Source organism: Pararge aegeria, chromosome 11 (assembly GCF_905163445.1).
Source record: "Pararge aegeria chromosome 11, ilParAegt1.1, whole genome shotgun sequence".
Lineage (NCBI taxonomy): Eukaryota > Metazoa > Arthropoda > Insecta > Lepidoptera > Nymphalidae > Pararge > Pararge aegeria.
Genome location: NC_053190.1, coordinates 4,607,697 through 4,627,740, shown reverse-complemented (window position 1 = coordinate 4,627,740; position 20,044 = coordinate 4,607,697). Strand labels below are relative to the sequence as shown.

Sequence of the window (20,044 nt, the reverse complement as noted above, 5' to 3'; positions counted from 1 at the left end):
ATACCTAATAGAATCAGATAAGATTTGCACACTGTCGTTGGAAGATTGTGTAGGAAATGTATTATAAGTATTGTAAAACAACTTTTTATGACCCACAATTCTAGCAAATATATTATTGCGGTGTCTTCTGAACAAGGTAGTTATAGCATACTCCTAAGAATGCTCCAGCGATACTTACCGTAATAAACTATTTCACTTTATTGGATAGAAGCAGGCGTTACTTTGCGGAATTCCATGATATATAATATTTCACATAATTTTTTATTAATCTGCTATTGCAGGCTTGCTATAAATATTCTTCTATAATTAGTTCATTTATGGCTACTTTGATAACAATATTGTCTTATATTATGTTTTCAAATTCATTCTTTCTTCTTATTACTTTTTATTTATGTTTAAAAATTAAATACTTATTCATATGGAAAATGTATTTTTATTTTGTTTTGTGTCATTTTTTTTCCTTCCTTTATATATTTTTTTCCGGTGGTAGGCATCGCCCGTGTCTAGTTATGCGATTTGCGATGCCGCGTTGAAACCGATTATGGGTAAGTATGAGATATAACTGCCATAGCTGGCACAATTGAAATAGTATGAAATTATATCCCGTAAGCGGTATTGAAAATAATCGGTTATTTTTTTAAATTTAATTATGACAGTACGCTTCCACGTCTTTAGACTCTATTTATCAATAATGTCCAATTAGATCCGTTTAAAACCATATAAATAAACACCGCATATAAAAATCACTTTACATACCACAAATACATATCGCGAGCACAATAATTGAGTTCAAAACACGCGCCATCCTTGCCGGCAAGTATCAACACCAGTGGGAGGCTACTGACTACAGCAGGTACTGAGGAAACACTGAGTACATGTCCCACTCAGACGGGGTTTCATTATGTGAATGCAATCGCTGATACTGTGAAATATTGTATTGGTAAAATGTAATAATGCTTTGCGCCGCGGTTCCTGCGTTGTTGGTTTATTTTTGAGGGTTCCGTGGGGTGCCAACGGCCGCCCCCTTAATAGCGTACAAAATCTACTTAGTAAGTAATATGCAACCCCCGACAAAATTATCCCAAGTTATGTGAGTTCGGTACAACTGTTCTTCTTCAAACTTGAAGACACTCTGCTATTTTGGGTTTGGCATATTTTTTTATGACCACCTTGGTCACCTTGGTTTTTGATGATGGGCATAATGTAAGCTATTTTAAAAAAATTAAATCTGGCTTTTTTTTAAATTCTTATTTAACTTTTCAGTCGCATTACCGCCGGACTCTCATAGGTTCGGAAGGCAGATTCTGCCGAGAAAGCCGGTGAGAAACTCAGCAGTCGCTCTTTTCCAACAAAAACATTTTATAATTTGAGTAACCATAATTATTCTATCTTGTTAAGAGATGAAAGCAGTTTGTTTCCAAGCAACATTGAAATTGTAAATAAAATTAAAAAAAAAAAATTAGTTAAACATACACCCCTTTTTTTTAATTATTTAAATAAGTACCTACTTCATTATTCCCACTGGGAAATTTTTCTCCGCTAATCCTATGATTTGTTTTTGATTCCACTACAAGTTAGAACTTTGACCTTAACTGCAATAAAATGAATAAATATATGTCGACTGATAAATATCCATCATCATATCATCATATCAATAGAATATGATTATATGATGATGTAAATAGATAGACGTCCACTGGCACATACGTCATACGTACCTTCAAAAGACCTATGTCCAGCATAGGTCTTTTGAAGGGAGTTACAAATTCCACGGTTTTGTGCCGCTTGTGTCCAGCGGCTGCCTGCGACGCGCTTGATGTCGTCTGTCCATCTCGTTGGGGGTCGACCAACGCTGCGCTTACCAGTGCGGGGCAGCCATTCCTGCACTTTGGGACCCCAACGTTCATCCGTTCTCCGAGCTATGTGCCACTCCCATCGCCACTTCAGCTTTGTGAGCTATATCGGTAACTCTGATTATTCTACGGATCTCTTCATTTCTGATTTGATCACGCCGAGATATTGCGAGCATAGCTCTCTCCATCGCCCGCTGAGTGACTCTGAGCCTTCTTATGAGGACCATAGACAGCGACCATATGAAGTATTACACTAAGCCACTGAAAATATGGTATAGCTGCGATGGTAACGGGTTAATCAGTTTGGGGTATGGCAGTTATATTATATCCTTAATCGGTTCCCGAAGTGGACGACGCAAGTGAGATACAATTTATATGTTTTTGGTAACAAAACAACATAATAGAACATATATCCAGCATAATTTCATTAACAGAATTTGACATCAGAAATACTTGCAAAAAACGAAAAATCTTGGTTTAAACCTTATAGTTTAAAATTGAACGTCCTACAATCCACTTGAGCTATAAATTCTCGATGTTATTTAATATAATCTTTACGACTAAAGTGAAAGTCTGTTTATTTCGAAAGCGACCAAATTCAGTAGTGGATTCCCGGGGGCTAATAATATATTAAGTACGTACGTAAATTACATTAGTTATTTAATTTTCATGAGGTATACCAGTCCGTTGAGACAGAGTAACAGTTATAAGGAATTTTGATGTTATATATTTTTTTAATTGTATTGTATGGAAAGGTACAATGTAGGCAGGTTGGTAAGTTGCTAAACGCATTTGGGTGTTAAGAATTAAATATTTGTGTGTTGCATCACAATGTGAGAGCAAAAAAAAACAGCGAAATCGTGCCTATCATAGTCTTGCTCAGAGTTTCTATGTGTTCAGTTTGAATGAATGCCTACATTACGCATGTGTGAGTGCACAGGTAAGAGAGAGTGCGGTAGAGCGGGACACCGCGAAAGCCTTCGACTTCGTAGACGGCGCACTGCGCAGGCGCAGGTATCGTGAACGTGAAGCCAGTCATAACTTCGCGCCCCGCGCGTGCCCGTGTTTTCTTGCCATATGCATACCGAGCATCGATCGTAACCTGTTTACCGCAAACAACATTAATACAACCTCAAAACCGACATGCATATCGCGAAACAATCGTAAACATAACTCGCTACATAACAAACTCAATCCGCAGTGTGAACTCTGAAGCTATAAAATTAATGTGTGAATGCCACGGTCCACAGCCTACGCAGCCGGCAGCGTTCCCCACCTCCGTTCATTCAAGGACCAGCCGTTGAACCCATGTTGCCACAACTATAGTATGATCGCAATCCTCGTGATTTGGAAATGTGCCTAGAAATCAACACGGACCGATGGGACTGAGCCGATGATTCGCGAATTGGTGTCAACGACAATGTCAATCAGGCAAAATTCAGGCGAATTCACTAAACACAAACAACAACAACTAGGTAAACAGGGCCCGGAACCGGTCAACTTTCCACCGCGCTATCATCCGCCGCCACCTGCCGCTGCGGGCTCGAAACTAGCCACTACAGACGCATCCGCTAAAGAGTTTAAACCTCCGAACGCTGTAAAACATAATATAGACCACACAAAATTACAATATCCAGCGGGCATTCAAAGTTCTATGCCTGTACTATATCCTAGTGGCTCTTATCCGCAAGTGAAATATCTCCAGGGTTACCCAATTGGATACCCTGTGCCGGCGGCTGCCCTCCGCGCTTTAAGACCTCCAGGTGAGATTATAACGAAAGCAATTGTTCACGAGCCCGTGGAGACAACGGCACGGGCGAGAAGCGCCGACGACACGCAACGTGTGCAACGTAATTTAGAAGAAGAGCAAATTCATAGGCGATCTGCTGACATGCTCAAGTTCACAAAGCGTATTGAATCGGATGGCTCCAGGCAACCAACTGACCAAAGGCGGCAAATTCAAACACTATTAGATGAAATAAAAGCATTAAAGGAGGCCAATCGACGTTTAAGTGAAGATAACCAAGAACTTCGTGACCTGTGCTGTTTTTTGGATGACGATCGACAAAAAGGAAGGAAGTTGGCGCGGGAATGGCAAAGATTTGGTCGGTATACAGCTTCTGTTATGCGACAAGAGGTATCAGCGTACCAGAGTAAATTGCGGGAGTTAGATGACAAACAGCAGGAGCTAATTAGAGATAATTTAGAATTAAAAGAATTGTGCCTTTATCTCGACGAAGAACGTGAGAGAAGTACGTGTCTTAACTGTGGAAGAACTGCTGGGAGAGAAAGAGACGACGGTGATGGCAGCAGTAGTGGCACAAATGCCGAGGAGATAGCGCGACCCCCTGTTTCTACGGTGTCTATGACACATCCGCAACTGGCAGAGCGTACAGTTCAGTATGTTCGAGATTTGGAGCAAAAAGTAAGACGTTTAGAGGCAGAAAAGGGTGTGGGAAGTGGACATAATGAAAGACCGGAAGCCGTTGTTCGTGCTCTTCAAGTATTAGAAGTAAGAGAAAGAGTAGAAAGAGAAAGAAGAAGGCCAGCACCAGATTTAGACTCTGGTGAACAGGCACTAGTGCGAGAAATGTGTAACGTAGTTTGGGGTAAATTAGAAGAGGCTCCACCCCAAGCCCCGCCACGTTGATTATTATTGGTGTTGATGTGTGACAAGAAAAAGGTCGTTAATCAAGGGAGTGAAAGAAATCTGTTTAAAATTCACCATTTGATTGGAATTTAACTCGATTGAGGTCATGGTGAGCGAAGTCGACCGCATGACCTACAGACTTAGGTACCGGCCTTGTTTATCAATCAGTTGTACCTTGTAACTGAACATTTAGTTGTTAATCATAAACTTTTATTGATAGTTAAGAAACGCGTACTAGCTTGCCAGAAACAAACTAATTTGTTGCCTAAAGATTTTGACAAAAAATGAAACCTTAAAGTACAAAATTAGTAATAAGTGTATGGAGTTATAATCTTTGTTCCAGTTGCTTTTGTTATAAATTAAAATTGCTTCGACCTTGTAAGATCTAATGCCATAGTATTGTTCCGTGCTATGATAATTCCTTAATGTAAGCTATTATTATAATAATGCCTATAGTTTTGTTATATTAAATTTTAAGACGGACATTAGGTTTAATGAGGCTAATGTAAGTTATAAAATCTGTGATTGGCAGTTGTTTGAATGAGCTGGACTTAATATTACACAAAAAGTACAATTATGTGAAATGTCTGAAAGTAGAGGTATTTTTTAGATTTCGAGGTAATTTGGACCACTTTTATTAAATACATTATAACAATTAATATTGATTACTAAGTCCATATCTTTACTTATTTATTATACAAATTTATTTAAACACGTATTGCGTTTAAACAAGGCTCGTTGGAAAGAGGTACCACTAAAAATTTTGTTCCTAAACTTATGCCTGATAGTAGTATCTTACTACTTTTAAATAAACAACAAGGTACAAAAAGTTGCTATTATTACACATTTAAGTTGATATTAGTGCAAATTGACGATACTAACACATGAACTCAATGGTAAATTGTGTTTACATTTAAGTTCAAATGGGATTACAATGGCACAGTAAATAGGTTACAGACCCAGTCCTACAAAAACAATAATTCACACACACGTTCATACGGACACATAAATACAAGTAACACGTGTAAATGTTACTTTAAGTCTTTATATTATAGGCATCTTTTATTAGTTAGGTTTGTCAAATATTTTTATTAGTTACTTTTTGCAGAAAATTTAAATGCACGTTAGTAACTTCCATTTGTACTAAATAGAACATTAGTGATACTTTTTATGGGTGGCCACCCCCTTTCCAATGAGTATGGAATATAATAAAATGTCTTGGGAATTCTATATAACGTTCTTATCGCAACTCTTTGTGATCTTGAAAGTGAAAAAAAATTGAAGAGCCATGTATGAAACGGTGTCAAAATGACCTAATGAATTTGGTGTACAAGTTTACTATGGAGAATCCGTCTAGAAACTTCCTAAGGTGCTTATGGCCAGCAGCATGGGAACATGCCCATACAAAATTTCTCAGTAGATGTTCTCAGTGATCACACTATAAGCTGTTCAAAATCCTAAACTGAGCTATTTTTCTAATTATCTTTGTAACTACTATAAACTAAACCATATAAATTATAAATTAATTTATAAGTATTACTTTTGTACGTTGAACTTTTTTTTAAATTAAACCTGAGATGTTTGAAATATTATTTTTTATATAATTTTTTGATTTAGTTTTAGAAGAAGCTTTGAGGTAGCTTATTTGGCTTAGTATAAAATTTAGAGTAGAATGATCTGCTAAGAACTTTTTCATGAAGATAAACCTTGTAACCTATTAATGCCTATATCTAGTCACAGACAATTAAACAAAAGAAATTTAAATAATTTGGCTTATCAACTGGCCCACCTTTTGCTTTGTTTTTTTAATAATAGCGGTCATGCAAAAAGCATATATGAATCAACTTGCGATCAATACAAACATCACATAGAGTGTTAGATTTTAGGTTTAGGTTTAAAGACCTAAGTCATTTACATAGGAAACTTAATTTTCTATAATAAATTAATAATACACTTCGCCATTAGACTAAACTAAATTCAATTTTACTATTATCTACTCATTCAATATATTCGTCTTTAAATTTATTCGTATTACTTAATATATAAGAAATATAAGCTATCAAAATTATACTGGTGGTACCATCAGTAAATATAATTGAAACTAAAATTACACGTAAGTACTAACTAGATTCTTTAAAGTATTGTTTTTAGTTCATTCAAGTCAAACTTTTTTTTAAAAGCGTACAGGCCGTAAAATATTTTTTTATTTCTCTACAAGTTAGCCCTCGACTGAAATCTCATCTGGTGATAAGTGAGGATGCAGTCTAGGATGACAGTGGACCTGAGTAATAATAAACCCATTGTTCCTAGATTAAACCCATAACGCTATATTTTATAATGATTTTTTGTATTGTTGCAATTCATTAGTATATATTCCTATTGACTCTATTTTTTTCTACCTTGTCTCATTACGAAAACAATCTACTTATAACTTTTCAGTTTAAAGTATGTTTTAAAAAGAGAAGAAAACAAATATGTATATGCTTTTATTACTTTTAATATTTTTAGAACTATTATTATTATTCATAAGTGCCTGATAGACCTACATGAACAAAGAAATTTTGAATTTGAATGATTACACCGAAAGTAGTTGAATGATTGTTTACATAATAAGACAAGTAAGAAAAAATGGAGTGTTCATGATATGTGTTGCCACTATTTACTAAAATTAGACAAGCCAGACTCCATACTAAAATATTCCAACTCATCTTCAATTTTTTTTTTTCGATTTGTCCAGCTTTAACCATCTGCTCGGTTTTCTGTGTGTTGTGTGTTATTGATGTGTTTATTTATTATTGATGAATCTTAAAAATACATAATTATTATTGTTTTTATTTTTATTTTTTTACTTATTTACCGGAGATCAAGCATTAATCCTAAATTACTACGTGTGATTTGTACGCTACGAGTGAGTGTCTTTCCGTGCTGCATCTTCAAAAGGTCAGAGGCATAGTTTCAGAAAAATGACAAAAAGTCCTTTCTTTTGATCACGGCAGCTGTTTCTGTTGGTTTGATTGTCCTTATTACGTAACAAAAGATCACCTGAAGAAAATAAGATTTTTGTTTTTTTAAGAAGTTTCTGAAACTATATGTAATAGGAACTCATCTATTTTTTTTAAATATGCCTACTTTTGTATTGTCATTACTTAACAAACAATGCTGTCACGCAATCTTGTCATAAAATTATTATTAGCGCCTTCGTGTTTACATTTTTAGCTAGTTTTATTATTTGAATAACAATGGCTGAAGATAAAGGTGAAGGCCCTGAAGATGAGGACACGATTGGTGTAAATACATACTTACCTGCCTATTAGATAATTGCCTTTAACATTTATTTAGTTGATACTCTAGCTAGAGCTAGGTTTTAATTCATTAGCAGTATGAGAAATTGTTCTCGCTGATTGTTGTGGTAATAACTTAGTATATGCTATACCGAGACCGGAACTACTGAGTATGCAATACCTAGAGCTAGATGGTATGTTTGTATTTCTAATTATTCACGCCAGTTCCTACTGCTCAATAAGTTGGAAAAGGCAACTTGCAGGTTCCTACTGATCAATAAGTTTCAGGCAACTTGCAACAGTACCAGTCTAGTTATTTGAAAAACTCCATCATGATTATCATCATTATATGTACCCATTACCGGCACACTACAAGGCACGGGTCTCCTCTTAAAGTGTGACGCGTCTGGGCCGTAGTCCACCACGCTCACCTAATGTCGAATGGTGGACTTCACACGCCTTTAAAAACATTATGAAGAACTCACGATTTCCTCACGATGCAGATTAGTGGACTTAAAAATTCCATGGAAGCCGAATTTTCAACAGTGGTGGGATTAAGATTAATGAAGTTTTCCTCATTATATTTATCATATCGACACATTGAATTGATTGATAGTCAATGTTCAAAATACATGAGTAATAAGGCCATTATTTAGCGAATGGAATTTGTTGCGAGATTAATTTATTAGGCGATCAGAGCGCGTCGGCAACCCGATCGCACACAGGCAGGGTCGCCATGTTATGTTGAGTGTTTATAGATATAACTTCTCAATAATACTTACAAAATGTTATGCTATTATACATCTGTACGCCACAGCACGCGCCTGCAAAAGTTTTGTTAGCAATAACACATATTAAAGTAGTAGTATAGCTTTTTGTGACAGTGCTCGTCCAGGGAAGTACCAGTATGATTATTTCTGCCGTTAAGCAGCATTATTGCAATACTGTGCCGGTCTCACGGGTGTGGTTGCCGTTGTAATAACAGGCACATGAGGCTGGAGACCTACGCCTTAGGTTGATGGTCGTAGGGTGGTTATATGAAGGGCGTGTGTCCTTGCATGTCCTGCGAAGTGTTGCTATGTTTAAAGCCGATGGTTTTCCTCTAAACATCTGCTTGGTCCCTCAACTATTACTTTACGTGTAAATTAATACCGAAATCATACTTTACAGGCTTTAGAGGTACATTATGTACTGTCTCTGAGACTTATCTGTGAAAGCGAAAACCTAATAGTTTTTGAGTAAACCACTGTCATTGTTTTACTGAAATAAATCAGATACAGCCCTAACATCACATGATAAATTTAAACGCGTGTATCGGTCTTTTATCTTCAATACGGTTGTCATAAGTTAACACTTAGAATGTTTCGCATTAGTTTGTAGGTAAAAAAAAAATATGCTTCTTGTGATTTAATATTTTTACAGTGCATGCATTAGTATACTCGTATTTCATAAGGACTTCATTCTAATGCATCCCTCAAATTTATTTCGTAATTCGGTTACACGTTGTATAAAAAACAAATGTAATACTTGTTCAGATTTACTTTGGCGGTCGCAGTGCTGATGGCGAGAGGCACGGTGAGGGCTGGGCAGTGCTGCCGAATGGAGACTATTACCAGGGCTGCTATTGCCGTGGCATGAGGAATGGAAAGGGCTTGTACGTTTTCAAAAACGGGGCGAGATACGAAGGTAATGTTATGTCCAACTTTCTTTATTGTACACACAGTAACAACTTGTAACTTGTAGCAGTACAGCTTACTAGTGTTACAATCTTCATCATTATATCAACCCATTACCGGGTCACCACAAGGCACGGGTCTCCGACACGCTGGCCCAGTGCGGATTGGTGGACTCCACACGTTTAAAAGAACATTATGGAGAACTCTCAGGCATGCAGGTTTAAGTGAAATCGGAGCCCTTATTACTAGGCTATCACCGCTTCACTTTCACTTCTAGTATAACAATGTCGCATATAATGACAATAAGGTCAAATATTACCCTTGCATTACCTCTAGACGCAACTCCACAGTGTCTTGCAAGAAGGGTATTTGTTGGCATATTGGCGCAGTGGGCAGCGACCCTGCTTTCTAGTCAAAGGCTGTGGGTTCGATTCCAACAACTGATAAATGTATGTGTGATGAACATTAATTTTTTTTATTGTCTGGGTGTTATGTATATTGTTCATAAAAATATTCATCAGTCATCTTAGTACCCATAGCTACGACGCTTACCGTTGTGGTAGTACTTATATTTATTTATATTTATTTATTTATTTAATAATATAACTTTGGGACAAAGACGTACCCGGTACCTACCTACGTTTACGTGGTCTTTAATACGTTAATATTGACATTAATGTAAAAAAAACTCCACACCTCACCTATAAGTGCCGTAGGGAATAATTTCAGGTGAATGGCGTAAAGCGATGAAGTATGGGGTGGGGAGCATGATATACCCCGATGGCTCCCGCTACGAAGGGGACTGGAGGCATGACCTGAAGCATGGGTTCGGTGCCTACTACTACCCCAACGGAGATATTTATGAAGGCGCCTGGTTCAAGGGCAGACGACATGGTTTGGGGACGTATTTCTTCGCTGAATATCAGGTAAAGCGAAAGTCTTGGTAATCGTATTATGAGGGCAAAGAATTAAAAACATACAAAATCAGTTTCAAAACAGTTTGCAGTGCATTGTGTCCAAAAACAGTGAAAACGCCGCGCACTCGTATCACTTCACACCCATGGAATGTTGCTAGCTCACAAACTTCTTTTCATTTTCCCATTTTGTGGTAAACGTTTAGAACGTCAGAGGTATAATAATTACTGTCACCTGATGAATGGAATGAAGGAACTAACTGCCTGTTCGAGAAACACTACTAAAGTGGAGTGATTTTAGCTGCTTCAATATTAGTCGTGTACACGGTTTCTGTATGTTCTTAATTCTGTGTTTGAGGGTATGTTGACGTTGTAAGACGGCCGGAAATCCAGACGTACTAGGGTAGTTTTGGAGGGTGGTATCACAAATGTTTATAAAATGAGCGACGCAATCAGGACGGGTAGACAGGTCCACGTAATTATTGTGTCTTTCTTTTCCATCAAGAGAGAAATTCCTAGGCGACATCACTGATAATTCTCATTCAAAGTTGGGCAGCCATTTTGAATTTACAGAAATAGTAAGTAATTTAAGTAAGCACACACTAGCACCAAAAATATTTCCGTATTCCATGGTGTTATTCCTAGGGCCTCAGATTTGTTTAAGCTGGCCCCGTGGTAGTGACAAGAAACCCCCGCGAAATAAGAAGCTATAGCTTCGAAGGCTGCCAACCTGTGATGCACTTTGCCTATTTTGCCGTTATTCTTTTCAGATCAAGTTTATGGGGACTTGGGTAGAGGGTACAATTGAAGGGCCAGGCCAAATTATTTACCCACGAGTGCGATACCATGGATCATGGTTAAAAGGGAAGCCGAAGGGACCTGGCTGCTTCGTGTTTGACACAAACTGTATGCAGCACGGCTTTTTTCTGCTGACGAAAGATCCGGACTTTGAGGAATACGGGGAAGGCGAGGAAGAGAAGGAAGATAGAGATAAGATTCCCAAGGAGGATAGAATGGAGGAAGGAGAAGAGGAAATTGAGATTGATGAAACTCTGGGTTAGTTTTCCATACCATGTTTAACAGTTTTTTAAGAAGTAATAATATTAAGTAGAAGTTTATTTTGGTATCTTGTATATATATTAATACGTGTAGAAAAAACTTTGTATCACTTATCACAAAATTTGCGCGCAAGGAGTAAGTATGAAATTTCCCACACTTAAAGTTTATATTGAGAAGGAGGGTAGAATACTAGTTATTTATTTTTGATCCCTGGGCGGCCACTAGTAGTAATAATAGAGCAATAAAATTGCGACACCTATATTCTAAGGAAAAAGTAACCATCGTCTGCATCAAAACATACCACAAGCCAGTGGAGTGCATAGCGGGTATGCACCGGGTATGCAGATTATATTAAATTATTTAAATCTCAGAGTTATAAACTTTAGATAGGCTTTGTAAGAGTTATAACAAGACTACCCTAACGTGAGATGCGTGAGATGAGAACCAGGTGAGATTGCAAACAAGGGCAAACTCATAGTAACTCACTTTTTTTTTAATTTGGTAAATAAGTTAAAAGATTTTCTTTATTGTAGGTAAAGTAGCAGTGTGGCGAGCTCGTAATGTAACGGCGTATATGGCGGAGTTCCTGCCTCCGGAACCAGTACCCCTGCCAGTTCACGACTCGGTTCCATCTCTCACCGACGAGAGCATCGAGACGGATGTGCTGCGATTGGAGCCGTCTACAATCACGGCGGAAGAGGGTGACGACGAGAACGACTCCTGGCTGCTGCATCGCCAGCAGTTCCTAGAGGAAACCGCACAGACTACCACCCGGGCAAAAGAATATTAGTTCTGTGAGAAGCATACAACAATATTACAAAGAAGGTACTATTATTCAGCCGAAAAAACTTTCGCTAGTGCGCATCTGGGTAATCGAGACCCCCCCCCCCCCCCGTATATTTGCCGAATACAACGTATAACATATTTCATAATACTTACCCGTTATTTAAATGCGTAAAGGACGAGGATTATAAACGTATTCCACCTTTAAATTTTATAATATCTTCGTGCTCTGGGGCTACCCTAGTCAAAATTGGTAAACATCCACAGAATATATACGTAGGTACATACCTATACTATACTACCTACTGGTAGCTTTTGTCTATAAATAAATAAATACAATAGAACAATACAAACATCGCCATCTAGCCCCAAAGTAAGCGAAGTTTGTTTTATAAGTAGGTACTGATGTAGTAGGTAGCTACTGTTAGGTATTTTTATGAATATAATATACATAAATACTTATAATATACAGATAACCACCCAGATACTGAAAACCATTCATGGTCATCACACACACATTATTTAGTTGTGGGCATCGAACCCACAGCCTACTCTGAATGCAGGGTCGCTGCATACTGCACCTATTGGATGTCAAGCTTGCCAGAGGTTGACACTGTTGTCAATTAAATCTACAAATTGCCCCAAAATCTAGCTATCAAGGCTGTTGCGTTGTGTCCTGCAAAGTTCTTTTAGCAGTTATAAGTGTTTGTTACCATACATAGGATTTAAACAGTCAACGAAAGTCGTTTATTTTTGTCTCTAGAAAAATAAGTATGAGATATGGCATATAGGCCGATCATCTAGTGATCTTTTCATACTAGGGGTGGCAACAAAAAGTACCTATTTACCAGTGTCATCAACCAGCACGGCTAGCAGGAGACAATTATCTTTCCAGGAAAAGGATAAATGCAGTACGCATGCTCCCGTGCTTTAGCAGGCGGACACGTTAACATTTTGACAATACACACATCGCCATCTAGCCCCAAAGAAAGCGTATCCAGTCAGGGGATTTCGTCTCCTAATCAACCATCCGGAAAAGGTAAAGTAGTGTTGGAGAAATTATTATTATTATATTATATATTAGTTGGGTTTTATTAGTTCTGTGGAAACTCTTGCTTTAATTTCTATTAAAAATATATGTGTGTGAAGTCATGATTGTTTTTTTTATTAAGATTTTACCTCTGGTTCCTAAAAGTAGATATATTTACCTAAATTTCGAGGAGCAGAGAAAAAAAGTTGTGTGGTACCACACATAGTGCTACATCGCACGTTAAAATTTGCATTAATATTAATCCATTAAAATGATTGACTGTTTTTTTTACTGCATTCATAGTATTTCTTCATAGTAATAATTGGCGGATCAACGACCCGATGAGTTGGGAGCCATCCCGATGGTAAATAAAAACTTCGCCTATAAACAGAGAAACACCGCAAGGCATGAAAGGTGTCCATCCAGTCCACCAGGCGTACTGTTGAGCCACATGTGCCTTTAATAACAATGCCAACCACGCCCTTCAGACAGGAACAGACAGGAACTGTCACAAAAAGTTCTACTGCTACTTATATTGCAACGCTTGGAGTTATGCGATAATGGTGCTTAACAGCAATTAAATAAGGATCTGTCAAAAAGTTTTAATTTATTTGAAATGAATGAAATTAAAGTATATAAATTGTCAAGAATATTATTTATTTTTATATAAATAAGTTTAGGATGTTGGTATCATGTCTCTCAACTGGATACAAATACACAGTGTATATACTAGACAATCTTAAAGCAGGTATTAATTATTATAACAATTGGCTGATACAGAAATTGTATAAAAAGGGACAAAATATTATTTCACATGGAAATTTCCAATTATATAAAAAAACAAAGCTGCATTACAAATTAGTAAATGCTGCCATATTTTCAATAGTTGGTAACTTCTGTACATTCTAAGAATACTTTTAGATATTTGTCAAAGACTATTATAAAATCTTCAGCTGGCAGATTGAATTTAGTAGTGTTTTATGGATAGCCATTTACAGGGAAGAGGATGGAAAGGATGTGACATCTGTATTCAATCTGCCATCTGAATATTTTGGATTACAATGTTTATATTAAGATTTTAAATATAATACAAAACTGAAACCAACAAAACCACTTTAGAGATAACTGTGTTAAAAGATACAAATATTAAATTAGAAAACCATTATAGGTGTCCAAGAAACTTGTTTAACTATTATATTAGAAAGCACACACTACACGGATGTCAAACTTTGCAGATCTCTGAAGGCACAACTGCTTGGTTGCCACTGCAATCAGCTTCATTTCTGTTAAATTGGGTTCCAGTTTTCCAATCTGTGTTTCTCTATCACTGTGTCTCTATGTTTTGTGTACATTTTAATGTCTATATTTCTCTAAATTATAAATACTTCTATGTTTGTGGATTAGTTGGAGCATTATTATTTGCTCCATTACTTTCATATGCACTTTTATTTTTCAATAAATAAGCTGCTAAAAAGCTGATAGGTTCGGGTGGCCGTTCCTTGGCCACTGCTGACAAACCTTGAAGCAATATTGGAACCACTGTTTGGTCTAGGTATTGTCGTGTTGGCAATGCATTGAGATCAATTCTGGATTTGCGATTAGAGTTAGTCTCATTTTCTTTCTCCATTGATATGATTTTCTGAAAAATTTAACAAGCATGTAAAAAAGAAATCCATTATTATAAGGCATTATGGCAATTAGAGAGAATTTTTATGCTGAAACAAAAGTAGTGCACACATTCATTTAAATGCATAAAAATGATGTGTATAATTTCAATACTGTATCACTGCTTATGTGTGTACAGAAGTACTTGATTTTTTTTTCTATTACATGTTTAAACCAATGACCCCTGAATTACACTAGCCTACAAACATACTACAGATGATGTCAAAAACAATGGGTATAATATCACTTGGCATTCAGGCAGTTACATTTTGCATAATACAAATAGTATCAGTGTTTTGTAGTATCACACTCTAGACATTTAATTAATAGTTGTGACACAACACTGCATAACTGTCACTATATACCAGGTTTATTAGTAAGACCATAAAGGTATAATGCTAGTTTTATGTAAATCAATGTTCAACAACTAGAACCCTGATGGATTTAGACTTTATTGCGATTTAACTATAATAATTAGATATACATTGTCCCAGACTTTTTTTATAAGTAATAATGAGTACCTTATTACCCCTGAAAAAGGGAAAATATAATTGTATATATTTAATAAATAAAATTAATATTTACAATATTGAAATTTTCTTAAGGATCTGTAATTTTAGCCTATGTTTCTATCGAGAAAGCTAGTTTAGCTTTCTTTTGGCAAGGATGGTCAGAAAAAGTATTTTCTATTTATAATATTAGCATAGAAGTATTGTTGAAGTTTCAGTAATAAGGCTGGTTAAAAATTGACCAGGTAACTTTATAAAAAAAAAAAATTTTGTCTTATACTGTTATAATTAAAATCTAAATATCCTGGATGGACCCTTATATTATACGTAATGGAATAGGATTACCGATGGGTTCGATAAACTGCCCTACCCCTTCCAGTTAGGAGTCGCTTCCACCTAGTGGACTTGGCATCACTTACCATAAGAAAAGAACTCGTAATCGTAAATTTATGCAGGGGAGCAATAAATTGATCCAGAAAAGGAGTTAAAATCGTATTGTCGTATCTACTCTTACCCTAACTGATTCCGGTATTTTGGACGGCGTTTGTTCTTCTCTAGGACCTCTGCTTCCTTCCAAAGAAGTAGTTGACATCGGCAGTTTATTTAATAAATAGATACGCTACTTCCAATATTTTGAGATTAAAACAACGCTGAAAGCGTTTATCTTAATTCTATTTTTTGTTTTACCTGTCACATCTGTCAGGTCACAAATGTATTGAAACCGCTTTGACAATGACACTTCACGTTAAACAAAACGAAAGCGATATCCGGTGCTGCCACAGTAAAGATAAATGCTGCCCTAGTATAGTGTACAATCTATGATGCTGCCATAGACAAATGCTGCCATTTCGAAAAATTAAACCATCTGTAAATATTTTTTTATTAAAATCTTTTTTCAAGAGCACAAATTTCTTCTTCTTTTTTTGCGTTTTTGGTATTAAAGTTTTCCAAATCAGCATATTTTACTTCCCCAATATTACAGATTTTGAAAGATCCACAAAAAATAATGTTGTACGTTTTATATCTATGCGGCCATTTAAATTCATTACAATTTACACTAAATCTTTAAAATGCTATAAGCCAGATTAGTTCAATTATTTAAAAAAGTATATGTACTACCGTAAATGGCGCTAACATTGAAAGTTCGAATCAAAGAGTAGGTTTGTTGGTTTCTTTCGAATATAAAAAGAAGAAGAAATAATTTATCAATTCGGTGACTGAAACCACAACCGATATTATAAATACGGAATGGTAAGAGGTAATAGATTTTTTATCTTTTCTAAATAATATTTTTTTAACAATTATCAAAAATAGTGTAAGCAAAATTAAACTCAAACGTAAATATGTAATAACTTTTATTAAAAAAAAAGCACTTAAACCTAAGGACGCACTTCGATTTATACGGCACCAGACACGTTTTTGAATTACAAGTATTTATTTTTTCAATTTCATAACCAGTTAGGTATAACTCTCTTTAAAAATCATAGTGCGTTCCTACATTAAAATGCCAAATAAAACTATCTATACAATTCACTCACATCGTTTCTATACTACTCCATGTAGGTAAATAATTAATTTAGGTTCAATGGCCATTTCGCTTGTTAGTGTGGTACGATTTGGAAGTCCAGCGAATGTATGGGCTCTACTGCAGCACGGCTAGTTAATCGGTGCAAGCAGCGTATCACGTCGGCCCTAAACTCTTACTCGCGCATTATTGAATCCGTTATCCGGATGGTGTTGGTACGATCTTACAGTATGATGTTTTTGTTATCTATTCTATTGTGATACTAAGAAAAATTCTTAGTACGAGATTTGATACACGCTCGCATTCCTGACTTGTTTTTGAGTATCGAAATTCAATCGTCACACATTCCGAGAATCCAAGAGATACTTATCGGTAGGCAGAAGTCTATCGGAGTTAGGGCGTCGAAGACTTGCCTCCCTTTTAATGGTTGTCACTCGCGATACGACATTAAGATGAATTCCTTTCGCGGATCCCACCTGTCTTATTCTTGCTTTTTTCATGTAAAATGGAACATTGCGAATAGTAGGTTTAGCTCCTTCTACTAAGTAGGTCGAAAATCAGATGTTTAGTAAATTAAGTAGATAAGATTGGTACCTACTAGATAATTTATAGATTTTTGAATATGACTGACGGTATGAATGACGGTATTCAAACAAATGTACTTAACTAGGTACAGCTTGGATGAGGACGCTTTCAGAAATCTGAATCCGGAAGATAACTAGGTAAATAGAAAGTATCCACCTACACAAGAAATACATACCTATGTAATTTTTTATTTTATAGTTGCTATTGCTATAATACCACTAATAAAAAAGATTTCGAATTTGGGCCAGCGTGGTGGACTACGGCTTTTACCCCTTCTCTCCTGCCGTGTAGTGGGCCGGTAATGGGTTAATATGACGATGAAAGTGATGATCTGTCACGCGTTCGTTCGTGATATTTTCGTTTTTAAAAATCTCGCGGGAACTTTTACTCTAGGATTCAGGCTTTAAATGTGCCAAATTTAAAGTTTTAATCTAAAAACCGACAAACAAACAAAGACAAATACAGTGTCATATCAGTATGGTTACAAACAATAATTTAACCGTGCGTGTCTAGAAGAAACTAGTCGATAAAATAATTGTTTTTTTTTTATTTGGAAGCTTAAATATTGGGGTGGTTGTAAGGGAAAAAAGAAAATTAGGAAAAACTTAATAAAGCAGTCTAAAAATGAAAGAAATCGAAATGGTTAATTTTGTTTGGGAATTGAAACTTCGGATTATTTTCAACAGATGGCGCTCTTTACGTGGTAGGTACAAATGTCACCGGGACAAAATAAAAGATAAACAGCTTGTATAATGATACACTCACTACACTCGTCTACACTCTACACTCAACAGAAATCAGGAAGACAAGTAAAATATGTAATTTAAAGTTAAATAGAGGGTTTGGTTTAGTAGTTCGTAACTTTGGGCTTGCTAATATATATTTTTTTGTATACAAAAGCTTGTAGATTCAATTTGTTGTCTGAGTTACTTGTCCTGTTAAGGATCTAGTTAACTAAAAATACGTTAATCTGTGCTGCTACACCTTTACAGTAGCAATAAAAAAATCTAGGCGTTAGGAATAAGTTGTCTATGGCACAATGGTTATGCCCGTTTTCACTAAACCTAGAAAATGCTTAAGTCGGATGCCTAATGATTTAGCTGATGCGTAGAGAAAAAAACATTTCACCAGATCTTAGATAATGTCTACGACGTAAGGCATACGAAAAATAAAAAACCTGGTAATACAAAACAAAATACCACGCCTTATGGTAAGATTTGTCAACAACTCAGGTTATTTAGGTTGTTTAGTGAGAATCGATTGGTGAAAGGTAAATGTTTGCCTCGGATTCCTCTAGTAGTCTCCAGACTTTTTGCCTTCTTATCTGACATCAGCTCATTTTCGTTCTTCATTGGCTGTTTTTACATATCTATCATTTGGTTTTTTTACTAAGTAAAACCACGATAGCTGGGGTTGTGGTATTGGTTTTACTTATAAAGACATACCTTTAGTTAAAGAAAGGTTAGTCATATTATTATTTAATATTAAAACTCGAATTGAGGGCAGATCGGCGTCTGGTTTTTACCAAAAAACTAATGGTCGCATTAGGTTTTTTTTTTTTGTTTTTCTTATCGTATTGTGTGTAGCTGATTAGCCCTAATGATTTTAGCGTAACGCGGGCTACAATTTAAAAGCCTCGAACATAATGGTCTTATACTGGGTGCAAACTTTATCGCCGCTAGGGACGCAAATTGTAGGTCGCAGTTTGGCCTTACAATATATATCATGTCCGCGATGACGTATCAATTTTGGCATGGTGGCGTGGCCACGCAGAAACACGCAGGACGCCTTCGATTTAGTGTTTCGGTAAGATGTCGAATAGAAACCGTAGCCATTCGATCTTACCTTGCTTACTTTTGAAAACATGTACTAAAGTTGCACACGTAATAAAAAATTGCGTCCATATAGCATTTCTGACTTTCGCAGATTAGTATGAGTGTCAGCGGTTATTCAAAATTCGAGGATCAATTTACACCTCGACAGGATATCTGTACCCCTGGTAACTATAATGTACGAGAAGTTTTAAATCGTACTAGGCAAGCATTAACGTTGAATCCTTGTAGTATGAGAACGATCCAATAAAATTGACTTATACTTAGAGTATTATATAAACTTGGAACTACAAATACTCAAAACTTCGAATTATTCGAGGTATATCAAACTGAATATTCGAAAGATTGGAATCTGTCGATAGTTAAATCTTGCAAATAGTTCGAAACTTATTCGTATATATTTCAATTGAAGTTATACTTTTGGAGCGTTAGGGAAAAATTATGAGAGTAAATTTTTATGATGCGCACACCGTCACAATAAACAGACACCCTGAAGTTAGCTATAATCAACAAAGTAAAAGTATGACATTTACGTATGTTTGCATGAGAACTGACAACTGTATTAATGATATGTATATGTATATCTTATTTATTAGTGATATTATAATAAACTTTATTTAACAAGATAATACGTTACAATAAAACTCTCAATACCTTTTTTCTTTTGTTAGTGTCATTTTTT

General features: G+C 36.1%; 3 protein-coding genes across 3 annotated transcripts; 2 read left to right on the top strand and 1 right to left on the bottom strand.

The window, feature by feature from the left end:
- Positions 1–2,895: 2,895 nt before the first annotated feature.
- LOC120627753 (coiled-coil domain-containing protein 85C-B) lies at positions 2,896–5,975 on the top strand. Its single transcript, XM_039895780.1, has one exon. It carries the CDS (start codon positions 3,247–3,249, stop codon positions 4,501–4,503), a length of 1,257 nt encoding a protein of 418 aa, XP_039751714.1. The 5' UTR covers positions 2,896–3,246; the 3' UTR covers positions 4,504–5,975.
- A 1,767-nt stretch (positions 5,976–7,742) lies between these two features.
- On the top strand, positions 7,743–12,223 carry LOC120627380 (radial spoke head 1 homolog). Its single transcript, XM_039895374.1, has 5 exons — positions 7,743–7,790; positions 9,320–9,470; positions 10,190–10,386; positions 11,145–11,430; positions 11,967–12,223. The coding sequence occupies exons 1-5, from the start codon at positions 7,743–7,745 to the stop codon at positions 12,221–12,223; spliced, it is 939 nt and encodes a 312-aa protein (XP_039751308.1).
- Positions 12,224–13,882: 1,659 nt separating this feature from the next.
- On the bottom strand, positions 13,883–16,156 carry LOC120627732 (protein dpy-30 homolog). The gene is made up of 2 exons (XM_039895756.1): positions 15,935–16,156; positions 13,883–14,885 (listed from the first exon to the last, which is right to left on the bottom strand). The coding sequence occupies exons 1-2, from the start codon at positions 16,010–16,012 to the stop codon at positions 14,634–14,636; spliced, it is 330 nt and encodes a 109-aa protein (XP_039751690.1). The 5' UTR covers positions 16,013–16,156; the 3' UTR covers positions 13,883–14,633.
- Positions 16,157–20,044: the final 3,888 nt, after the last annotated feature.